Genomic DNA, 12,050 nt, shown 5'->3' with positions numbered 1-12,050 from the left:
GGCGCCTCCAGGGAGCCATCCACAAGGCATAGTCATAGGCTGTATCCCACAGCTTCCAGTTTTCAGCCGCAAAGTCACGTGTCATGCACTTCTGTTGGCGTCATACCGTTCATCCTGAACCCGCACTTTACCTTAATGATGATCCACTCATTGTAGTGGAGACATATTAATTCCTAGGACTGGTTTTCGATGCTCGATTGACTTGGCTCACTCATTTTCATCAGCTTAAGCAGAAGTGCTGGCAGCACCTCAATGCCCTTCATTGGCTGAGCAACACCAATTGGGGTGCAGATCGCTCTACGCTGCTGCAGCTCTACAGAGCCCTTGTCCAATCCCGAATTGACTATGGGAGTGTGGTTTATGGTTTGGCAGCGCCTTCAGCATTTGTGGGGTTCAATTAGCAACAGGAGCTCTACTTGTGGTCCGTTCACATATGCCTCCATCGTGTACGCCTCGGCCACAGCTTTGTCTGGACCTTTTGCATGGCCCTAAAGACTCCGTTAACCTCGCCACTCTCCACTGTCACTTCCTCTCGATTCTTGACGTGGTCCGGGGCTCTGAAGTGGTTTAAACCAATGGCTCAATGGCTGATGCTCACATAGGCTTTGCATATGTTCATGGAGGACATATTGAGTAGCACTCCTTGCCAGTTGGCTGCAGTGTTTCCACTGCAGAGCTGGTGGCCATATCTTGTGTGCTTGAGTACATTCGCTCATGCCTGGCGAGTCATTTCTCCTGTGTACTGACTCATTGAGTAGCCTACAAGCTATCGACCACTGCTACCCTCGGCACCCTCTGTTAGTGTCCATTCAGGAGTCCATCTATGCCCTGGAACAGTCCCGCCGTTCTGTGGTGTTTGTGTGGACCCCAGGACACGTCGGAATCCCTGGCAATGAACTTGCCGACAGGCTGGCCAAACAGGCAATGCGGAAATCGCTTCTGGAGATAGGCATCTCCAATGCTGACTTGTGTTCTGTCTTACACCACAGGGTTTTCCAGCTTGGGAGATGGAATGGCATAACAGCACGTACAACAAACTGCGTGTCATTAAGGAGATGATGAATGTGTGGAAGTTTTCCATGCAGGCCTCATGCTGGGAAACAGTTGTCCTCTGCCGGCTCCGCATTGGCCCTACATGGCTAACGCATGATTACCTACTCCGTCGCGAGAACCAACCTGTGTCGCTGTGGCTCCCAAGTGACAGTTGTCCACCTCTTGCTGGACTGCCAACTTTTAGCCACTCTGCGGCAGACTTTTAACTTACCCAGTTCCCTGCCTTTGGTGTTGGGCAGCAATGCTTCCGCAGCAGCTTTAGTTTTACGTTTTATCCGTGAGAATGGATTTCATACTTCTATGTAGGTTTTAGCGCATGTCCTTTGCCCCTCTGTGTCCTCCACCCTAGTGCTTTTAGGGTGTAAGTTTTAATGTATTGCAGAGTGACTAGCTTTCCCTTTTTATTGTAGTGGTTGGCCGGCCTCTGTAATCTGCTTTCATGTTGTACTCTCTTCTGTTTCTAGCATCTCTCTGTTGTTTTCTTGTCCTCTTTTGTTCCTTTTAGTGTTAGTTGCCTTCCATTTGTTCTTGTGGCTTTTCCTTTCTTTCTGTTTTGTGTTATATGTTTTGTCCATTTTATTCTCACACTTGTGGCATTGTTTTATTAGGGACAAGGGACCGAGACCTCGTAGTTTGGTCCCTTCTCCTGCCTCTAAACCAACCAGCCAACCAAGCAACCAACCAACCACCTTCCGTAGGAATAACTTTTCCTTTGATGGTCGGGTAGATAAACAAATCTATCACATATTGATGTGCACATTCTTGGTACACTCTTCTGATGATCTGGTGCTGTGCAAAAAAAATCATCTCTTTCTATAATAAATTTTGAACTCTACGTTTGGTTAGGGATATGTTGCTGACAGCTTTATGTTGTGATCTTGTGGCCAAGACACGTGCTGAGCAAGTCACAATGTTGAATATAAATTTCCAATTACCTTGTGGTTCTGTAAATATCACCGTCCGTATTATACCCATCAGCCAACAGTAATATAATTTCTAAAGTTGCTTCATACAGCTTTTGTACTCTTAAATGTTTGATTTATGTTGATGTGCAATCCTTGTAGCAATATCCATCTCTCTTCCAAGGCTCTCAGGTAAACACAGCCCTATCTGTTTGCTCTGCAGATAGTTCTCATGTGTTATATCCTATGCTTTTGATTCCCCTAAAGTATTTACTAACCAGAAATAAAAGTAAGTGCACTTCACATTCAGTAATAACTCAGATGAAAAATACTAAGCCACACCATCTGTCGGCACTACCCCAACTTCTTCATGGTCGCCATCAGACTGAGGACAACTTGTGTGTACTGGATAAGGAATTAGACTTCTACTTAGGAAAAGCAGTGTTTAAAACTTGTTGTGGCCATGCTTTTTTCCTAAATCATTTTGAGTTTTTGCTAGGATGGTTTACTGTTGAAATCCTGAGAGAGTACTTTCTGGGAAAAGTCGGAAAACAATCTGCTGCCTCCCATATATGTCTTGTGAAATGACCACAGTGAGAAAATTCAAGAAATTAGATCTAATAGAGAGGCTTACTGACATTCATTCTTCCCAAGCGCCATTTGCAAATGGAACAGGCAAGGGGGAATCAGTTAGTGGTACCTAAAAAAAACTTTCCACCACATTGACAGATGGCTTAAAGAGTATTGATGTAGATGTAAATGTAAAGTTGCCTGTTGTGCCATCTGATTTTTGGTTTTTCTTGAAGTCTCACAGTAGATTACTGATTTAAGGAAGCATCTCAGACGCTGTTCACTGCAGTTTACCGTATTCAGATGCAGCAAAGAATTTCATGGGAGGTAAGTTGATCATTCCATGAAGAAGTGTTGCTGTAATATAGAACCTAATACAGAAAGAATAGTAGGTGTATCATACCATGAGACAGGAGAATCATATGTCTGTCTACTCTACACTTAATGATATGCAGATAATGCACCATGTCACATGATGCTAAAGATGATTTTTTTAAAAAAGATCAATCCACTAAATGGATAGTGTGTAACAAATGTGTAGTTCAAGTTGGAGACGCCCTTACAATTGTCTATTCAAGATTGAGACATGTCACTTTGTTCTTTAGTGATTAATAAAATCTAATGCATTGCCAAATAATTTGTACTAAACAACTGCGGCAGGCTTCAAAGTTTCTGAGAACCCTTCCTACAGTTATCATTACAGTTATCATCTTGCATGATGTGAATTTGTCTTGTTTCTTCACATTGAGCGTGAAAACAAAACCTACTTCCAAAAAGTAAAATCGTAGAGACTGTGGTAAACTTTCTGTAAAAAGTGTCAGGTGAGGACTCCTCCTATACAACACAAAACAGTGCGATAAAGCTATGGGTGAGGCTTTATAGCTTATGTCTGAACAACTTCAACAGTAAGAAACTTTAGACATGGAGTTTCAGCTAGTGACTTATTAATAGCATTTACTGAGACCATTTGGTTACTTACTCATTTAGAATTGCGTAAGCTTTTAGATTAAAAGGACTGTAAGTAGGATGCTCACATTAGCAACAAGAATTACAATTTGTAATATTTTTCACATGTCCTTCACACATTGTTTCATACATGAAAGAACATGTGCAGACATATTCTTAAACCTCGAAGAACATCAAATGCTAAAATACTGTTTTTAATCTGAAATTAGTCCAGGACAACTGGGACATTACTTATGTTTTTAGGTAGATGAGGATTAAACATTGGAATGAGTAGTAGCTCTCAAAATAGACAAAATTAAATGCTTCCATTGTAAAGTAGTATCAGAAAAAGTTCTACAAAAATAAGGCAGGTAATAGACCATATTTAATGATTTTAATAAAAGTCTAACTTGGACCCCACACATTTTGCTTTGTAGCACCTGTGATATAATAAATGCTTGAGGAGGTCCAGTCTTGTGCAGCGAGCTACCTTAATTTAAGTATTAACTGTATTTTTCTTACTTGTCACTTGTTCTTCCGTGTGTATTTGCTTTTAGAAAGCTTTAATTGTCGAGTGCTATTAATAGTTCCATAGATTTCGTGTTTGTTTTGAATAGTCAGAGAGAGTCCCTTTAGTCAACCATAGTGCCAATAGTGCTAGTGTTTGTTTGCAATACAGTCCAGAGACAGGTAGTGCTATTTTCATTGTTTTCTACAAGAAGTTCCTAGCAACCACAGTTTAGTGAATAAACAGCCGCCTTTAGTGAATTAGCAGTCTAGTTAAAGGTTGATTAACTCTCTTCAGTAAATTGATTCCTTAGGATGGATAGGATGTGTGGCTGCTGTGTACGGACGCAGGAGGAGCTGGCCACTGTTCGCGAACAGCTGAGCGTGTTGATGGCTGCGGTCAGCTGTCTTCAGGCTGCTGCCTCGGAGTATAGCGGCAGTGGGGAGTCTGGTGCATCGCAAGGTACACCCCAGGTGTTACATGCTTCACCCACTGTCCCTGCTGTCGAGACATCTTCGCGTGTACTGGGTGCGGTTGGGCCACCCTCTCCCCAAGGGGAGTGGCGGGTTCAGCGGCGTTCGCGGCGCACGAGGCGGAGGGTCAATGTGGAGGCTGGCCGTGTGGCATCGCCCGCTCTGCCTGTGAGTGGACATGTGGCTGCTCCTTCAGCAAGGTCCGAGCAGGCACACGGGGGGAGGGGTTTATTAGTTATTGGGAGCTCCAACGTTAGGCGGGTGATGGAGCCCCTTAGGGAAATAGCGGGAAGGTCGGGGAAGAAGGCCAGTTTTCACTCTGTCTGCTTGCCGGGGGGTCTCATCCGAGATATGGAGGAGGCCCTACCGGCGGCGATAGAGAGCACTGGGTGCACCCGACTGCAAATTGTTGCTCATGTCGGCACCAATGACTCCTGCCATCTGGGTTCAGAGGTCATCCTCAGTTCGTACAGGCGGTTGGCGGAATTGGTGAAGGCGCAAAGCCTCGCTCGCGGGGTGAAATCAGAGCTAACTATTTGTAGTATCGTTCCCAGAACCGATCGCGGTCCTCTGGTTTGGAGCTGAGTGGAAGGCTTAAACCAGAGGCTCAGACGATTCTGCGGAGATCTGGGGTGCAAATTTCTCGACCTCCGCTATCAGGTGGAGAAATGTAGGGTCCCCCTGAATAGGTCAGGCGTGCACTACACGCCGGAAGCGGCTACAAGGGTAGCGGAGTACGTGTGGAGTGCACATGGGGGTTTTTTAGGTTAGAGAATCCCCTCCCTAGGCCCGACAAGATGCCTCCTGAGACGCAGCAAGGTAGGAGTAGGCAAAATGCAACAGGGAATAACAATATTAATGTGCTAATAGTAAACTGCAGGAGCGTCTACAGAAAGGTCCCAGAACTGCTCTCATTAATAAACGGTCACAACGCTCATATAGTACAAGGGACAGAAAGTTGGCTGAAACCAGATGTAAATAGTAATGAAATCCTAAACTCAGATTGGAATGTATACTGCAGAGACAGGCTGGACATTGAAGGGGGAGGCGTGTTTATAGCGATAAGAAGTGCAATAGTATCGAAGGAAATTGACGGAGATCCGAAATGTGAAATGATTTGGGTGAAGGTCACGGTTAAAGCAGGCTCAGACATGGTAATTGGATGTCTCTATAGGCCCCCTGGCTCAGCAGCTGTTGTGGCTGAGCACTTGAAGGATAATTTGGAAAATATTTCGAGTAGATTTCCCCACCATGTTATAGTTCTGGGTGGAGATTTTAATTTGCCGGATATAGACTGGGAGACTCAGACGTTCATAACGGGTGGCAGGGACAAAGAATCCAGTGAATTTTGTTTAAGTGCTTTATCTGAAAACTACCTTGAGCAGTTAAACAGAGAACCGACTCGTGGCGATAACATATTAGACCTTCTGGTGACAAACAGACCCGAACTATTTGAAAAAGTTAACGCAGAACAGGGAATCAGCGATCATAAAGCGGTTACGGCATCGATGATTTCAGCCGTAAATAGGAATATTAAAAAGGGTAGGAAGATTTTTCTGTTTAGAAAAAGTGACAAAAAGCAGATTTCAGAGTACCTGTTGGCTCAACACAAAAGTTTTGTCTCAAGTACAGATAGTGTTGAGGATCAGTGGACAAAGTTCAAAACCGTCATACATAATGCGTTAGATGAGTATGTGCCAAGCAAGATCGTAAGAGATGGAAAAGAGCCACCGTGGTACAACAACCGAGTTAGAAAACTGCTGCGGAAGCAAAGGGAACTTCACAGCAAACATAAACATAGCTAAAGCCTTGCAGACAAACAAAAATTACGTGAAGCGAAATGTAGTGTGAGGAGGGCTATGCGAGAGGCGTTCAATGAATTCGAAAGTAAAGTTCTATGTACTGACTTGGCAGAAAATCCTAAGAAATTTTGGTCTTATGTCAAAGCGGTAGGTGGATCAAAACAAAATGTCCAGACACTCTGTGACCAAAATGGTACTGAAACAGAGGATGACAGACTAAAGGCCGAAATACTAAATGTCTTTTTCCAAAGTTGTTTCACAGAGGAAGATTGCACTGTAGTTCCTTCTCTAGATTGTCGCACAGATGACAAAATGGTAGATATCGAAATAGACGACAGAGGGATAAAGAAACAATTAAAATCGCTCAAAAGAGGAAAGGCCTCTGGACCTGATGGGATACCAGTTCAATTTTACACAGAGTACGCGAAGGAACTTGCCCCCCTTCTTGCAGCGGTGTACCGTAGGTCTCTAGAAGAGCGTAGCGTTCCAAAGGATTGGAAAAGGGCACAGGTCATCCCCGTTTTCAAGAAGGGACGTCGAGCAGATGTGCAGAACTATAGACCTATATCTCTAACATCGATCAGTTGTAGAATTTTGGAACACGTATTGTGTTCGAGTATAATGACTTTTCTGGAGACTAGAAATCTACTCTGTAGGAATCAGCATGGGTTTCGAAAAAGACGGTCATGTGAAACCCAGCTCGCGCTATTCGTCCACGAGACTCAGAGGGCCATAGACACGGGTTCACAGGTAGATGCCGTGTTTCTTGACTTCCGCAAGGCGTTCGATACAGTTCCCCACAGTCGTTCAATGAACAAAGTAAGAGCATATGGACTATCAGACCAATTGTGTGATTGGATTGAGGAGTTCCTAGATAACAGGACGCAGCATGACATTCTCAATGGAGAGAAGTCTTCCGAAGTAAGACTGATTTCAGGTGTGCCGCAGGGGAGTGTCATAGGACCGTTGCTATTCACAATATACATAAATGACCTTGTGGATGACATCGGAAGTTCACTGAGGCTTTTTGCAGATGATGCTGTGGTGTATCGAGAGGTTGTAACAATGGAAAATTGTACTGAAATGCAGGAGGATCTGCAGCGAATTGACACATGGTGCAGGGAATGGCAATTGAATCTCAATGTAGACAAGTGTAATGTGCTGCGAATACACAGAAAGATAGATCCTTTATCATTTAGCTACAAAATAGCAGGTCAGCAACTGGAAGCAGTTAATACCATAAATTATCTGGGAGTACGCATTAGGAGTGATTTAAAATGGAATGATCATATAATGTTGATCGTCGGTAAAGCAGATGCCAGACTGAGATTCATTGGAAGAATCCTAAGGAAATGCAATCCGAAAACAAAGGAAGTAGGTTACAGTACGCTTGTTCGCCCACTGCTTGAATACTGCTCACCAGTGTGGGATCCGTACCACATAGGGTTGATAGAAGATATAGAGAAGATCCAACGGAGAGCAGCGCGCTTCGTTACAGGATCATTTAGTAATCGCGAAAGCCTTACGGAGATGATAGATAAACTCCAGTGGAAGACTCTGCAGGAGAGACGCTCAGTAGCTCGGTACGGGCTTTTGTCAAAGTTTCGAGAACATACCTTCACCGAAGAGTCAAGCAGTATATTGCTCCCTCCTACGTATATCTCGCGAAGAGACCATGAGGATAAAATTAGAGAGATTAGAGCCCACACAGAGGCATACCGACGATCCTTCTTTCCACGAACAATACGAGACTGGAATAGAAGGGAGAACCGATAGAGGTACTCAAGGTACCCTCCGCCACACACCGTCAGGTGGCTTGCGGAGTATGGATGTAGATGTAGATGTTGTGGAGCCTTGAAGGAAACTGTTACAGTGCATAATGAAATTAAGAGAGAAGACAGAGTGTGATTAATCCAGAAGGAACCTGCTGTTTGGCTACTTCTTCCAGTAACTCCGCAGATAAATCAGGCCTTACCTGTGAAACTGCCTGTCACCATGACCATGCAAACTAAAGCATGTTTCAGTTGCAACATTGTTGGAAAATAGCACACTGAAACTGCAATTGCTATCCTATTGTGCATTATCGAGAAATGCATCGGGTTCTGTTCACATCTTTACTGAACACATGTACCTACAAAGTAATGATATCCAGAACCTCTTGCTACTAGGATGGCTGTGCTGACTTTCATGCCAACCTTTGTGTAAACAGTAGCTTACCAATGGTGACTGGAAGCTGCTTCAAAGTGGACTCCACTGTGTGCATCTCCCTATTTTATCGCCTCAGGGTGATTCACTAGCACTGCTACACTAGAGGAACAGTAGTCCTATACTGTCAACCTGATGTCATCACACTCTGCAACATCAAAACAAAGTATAAGTCGACCTACACAGCAGGAAAACAAAAATGTATTCCATGTCAGTGAACTTCAATGCACTAAAAACCAAATACCTATGTGTAGAAGAATACTGGGGAGGGGGCAACATCTGATCACTGAAGGTGCTTTGAAATAAAACCAAACATCTGTGGTCAAAGTAAGACTTTTATTACGGCTACAAAAGATTGTGCATAATCTATATTACTTTTATGGCTGTGGAAAAGGGACCTAAACCTAAAAAAAAGTTATGTTCTACAGAGCAACAGGAAATAATGAAGTGATTTTCATAAATTTTATGCTATTTGTGCAAAAATAGGTTGTAAACGGAATGAACAATTGTTGAAAAAACCAAACAAATTAATAGCTGAAAAAAGCAATAATTACGAAAGCTACAAAAAATTATAAGGCCAAAATTTCAGTCTTCACTGTTATGGTTGAAACACTTTATAGTTCCAGACATATAATGTAAAAAATAAGAACCCATTATTGAGGTACAAATGTGCTGAAACATTTGGGCTAGAGAACTGAAAAGAATTTGCGTGCTTTTGGTGGAAGAAATGGGACCTGCCCCTTTTTTACAAAACTTGTCAGTTCGTCCATGTGTACTGTTTTTCCATTGAAACACTCTTACTTGTAGACAGTTCTGTAAACATCATTGTGTAGATTTAAAACACAGAAATCTTAAGTACTTCCAAATGCAATATCTTTCTCTTCTCAAATAATTTTCTTCTAATAACTTTCATATTTCATCTAAGATTTTGGCCTTTGTGGGATAACTGTCAGAAGTAATTCCTGTTAAAAAGTAGTTTATAAATCTCTGTTATCACAATTATAGGGAGACATAATGTTTTGATTGCATCAAAGGTGAGCCACTGCATGATCTTCATTGCTTGCATGTGAACATATTTCATTGCAGAGTGGCAAGTGATGGAATTGATCCAGCTAATCTTCATTGTGGTGAGATGGCTTGTCTCTCAGGATCTGCACCTGATCTCCAGATGGCTCCACCACACAATGAGCAACATCATTCGCAGCTGTGGTAGACTACACCATATATTTACTGCACCAAACAGCACATTAATTCCTTTCTGTTGTTTTTCTCTGTCAGCTTTAGAGTACAGTGACAGTAGTGTATTCTGCAAAGTTCATTATATACAGAGGCAGCAAATCAAAACAAAACAAACAAAAAATTATTTTTTAAACTTTTGAGATGGAAAAAGCTTTCACACTATTTTTAAAACACACACATTAAAACATTATTGGTACTTATTTAGTTTTCATTAATAGATACAGAACATTCATTTCTACAGAGACCATATTAATTGTAGTACAAAATTCATTCTGTAAGCATACCAATATTATGGCAAACTAAATGCCCATTGCTTGTGAAAATTAATCTACCTGTGACTGTGGGCAGCTAAACAGGAACATCCTGTTAGTGGGCACATTCGTAATAATGCTTTTTTTTGCAGTATTAGAGATGGCTTTAATAATATTGTAAATAAAACCATGTATAAAGTATAGAATCGGAATGTAAGTGTCTCAAATGAAAGTAAACAGATGTTCATTGCACTATGGATTTGAAGCAGTTTTGTTAAATGAATATATTTTATAATTGTTTTCAGTAAAATCTGAATCTCATTCAGAACAATGTTAAATGAAAATTTATAATTATTGTATTTGTTGCTTATATAGTAGTTGGGTGCTTAATCATCTTTGCACTGTTCTACTTGATTTGTCAAGTAGTAAAAAGTAAAATGCTAATCATTAGTAGTATCTTTCTTGTCATTTAACATTCCTGTTTGGACAGTGCTATTTATTTGGTCATTGTTAGTTGACTTGAGAAAAGAGGAATAGGATAATTAAGCATTAGTAAACTTTAAGCATCAGGTTAACAATACTTGAACTGCACAGCTAATGTCAAATAAAATTAACAATACCAGATCTATGGAGCAGTTTACTTTACCTACATATAACACACAGTTCAGTAAAATTTAAATTCTGTCATCATACTGAGTGGTTAAATGGAATGAGATGAAAAGTGCCTTATTCTGTAATTTTCTTTTAATTTCTGTTATGCTAGAAAATCATTTTTTATTTTCATGAAAAGGTTGTATTTGGAATTGTTCCAGATTCATTTAACAAGTGTATATTAATTGTTGTTAACCATAGAAATATAAAGCAGTTAACTTCAATTAAGCTGGCACATCAGTCAAGATATATGCAGTTGTTGAAATTAATGGTTTTAAATTGTCAAGTATATTTACATTAGTTTGCTGACAGTTACTGTAGTATTTATTAATTTTACAATTTCGATTCATGTTAAATGAAAATATTACTGTAAGACTGAAAATTGTATGTTTCATGTAAAGAGAAAAGTGTACTGTAAAAATATTTATACCTTTGCTCTTAATTTTCAGAAATATGTTTCTTCACAGACTGTCTTTCCTAGAAAATATGGACTAAGCAGACAATGCAGTACAGTTATCTAAAACGGTAGTTTGAGTAGACAGATATATTCATAAAAGGGAGTTTTTTTTTTTCGTGTTATGTTGATAATCATTGCGTTATATTTTGATGAAATTTCATAATAGCCATGACTACAGTTGGAATAAGGAAAAAAATACCATCTGAATTATGTGATTTGTAGTGTTCTGCTGAGTTGTTTACATTTTATGCACAATATTTCAGTGGCAACCCTGTCATCAAAATATTGTGCATCAAGTGCAAGCAACTCAGCTGAACTCTTGGAAGCACACTGCACTGCACTGAAAAAACTTCAGAAGTCAGATGTGGACTATATTGTTTTTTATTGTTATGATGAAATATTGTTTGATATTGTTTTTATACTTCCATTTTTATACTGTGCTGTATCACTGATTTGCATTTTAAAATGGTTCTTGTGGAGAGATAAGTAAAATGAAATCCTTAGTAATCGTCATTATGGTTCTAAAACTCTTTAACAGTGGCAATATTTGTAAATTACGGGAATTTTGATCAAGATGACTGATATATTTTATTGCTAAAAATGTTTTAGCACATATGTGCTTGAATAAAAGTAACAATTGATGGTAGCACAAATGTTCCAAAATAGGTTTGGGCAGTAAAATTGTTAATTAAAAAGTGGAAACGTCCCCCCCCCCCCCCCCCCTCCACCCCCCACCCCCCGCCATTGCCCCCTCCAGAAAAATGCGTTTTCAGTGCAGTTGTGTTCTCGGTACTCTATTGAATGTTCTTATACTTAATCCAGGTGCCAAACCATGGAGAAAGTCTTTCAACCATGCTTAGTAGTTGGTACATGGTCTTTACGTCAAGCTGTGCTTCTGTCTGGAGTTCCAAAATTTAAATAATATAAGAAATAGTTTTTGTTGACTACAGTTCTACTAATTAGAAACCGGATGCTGTACTTCTGTACTTGTATT

General features: G+C 40.7%; 1 protein-coding gene across 3 annotated transcripts in view; it reads left to right on the top strand.

The window, feature by feature from the left end:
* LOC124795078 (alpha-tubulin N-acetyltransferase 1-like) overlaps nt 1-11,783 on the top strand; it is a 102,102-nt gene extending 90,319 nt beyond the window's left edge. For 2 of the 3 annotated variants that reach the window (XM_047258894.1, XM_047258893.1), the window contains one exon: nt 9,545-11,783. In XM_047258894.1, coding sequence (XP_047114850.1) covers nt 9,545-9,671 — 127 coding nt within the window. In that variant the 3' untranslated portion in view covers nt 9,672-11,783. The remainder of the gene's footprint in view (nt 1-9,544) is intronic. The other variant, XM_047258895.1, reaches the window with a different exon arrangement.
* The last annotated feature ends 267 nt before the right edge of the window (nt 11,784-12,050 follow it).

This window comes from Schistocerca piceifrons, chromosome 4, assembly GCF_021461385.2.
Source record: "Schistocerca piceifrons isolate TAMUIC-IGC-003096 chromosome 4, iqSchPice1.1, whole genome shotgun sequence".
NCBI classification, from domain to species: Eukaryota; Metazoa; Arthropoda; class Insecta; order Orthoptera; family Acrididae; genus Schistocerca; species Schistocerca piceifrons.
Note: the sequence above shows the minus strand (reverse complement) of the source record. Positions and strands in the feature narration are given on the sequence as shown.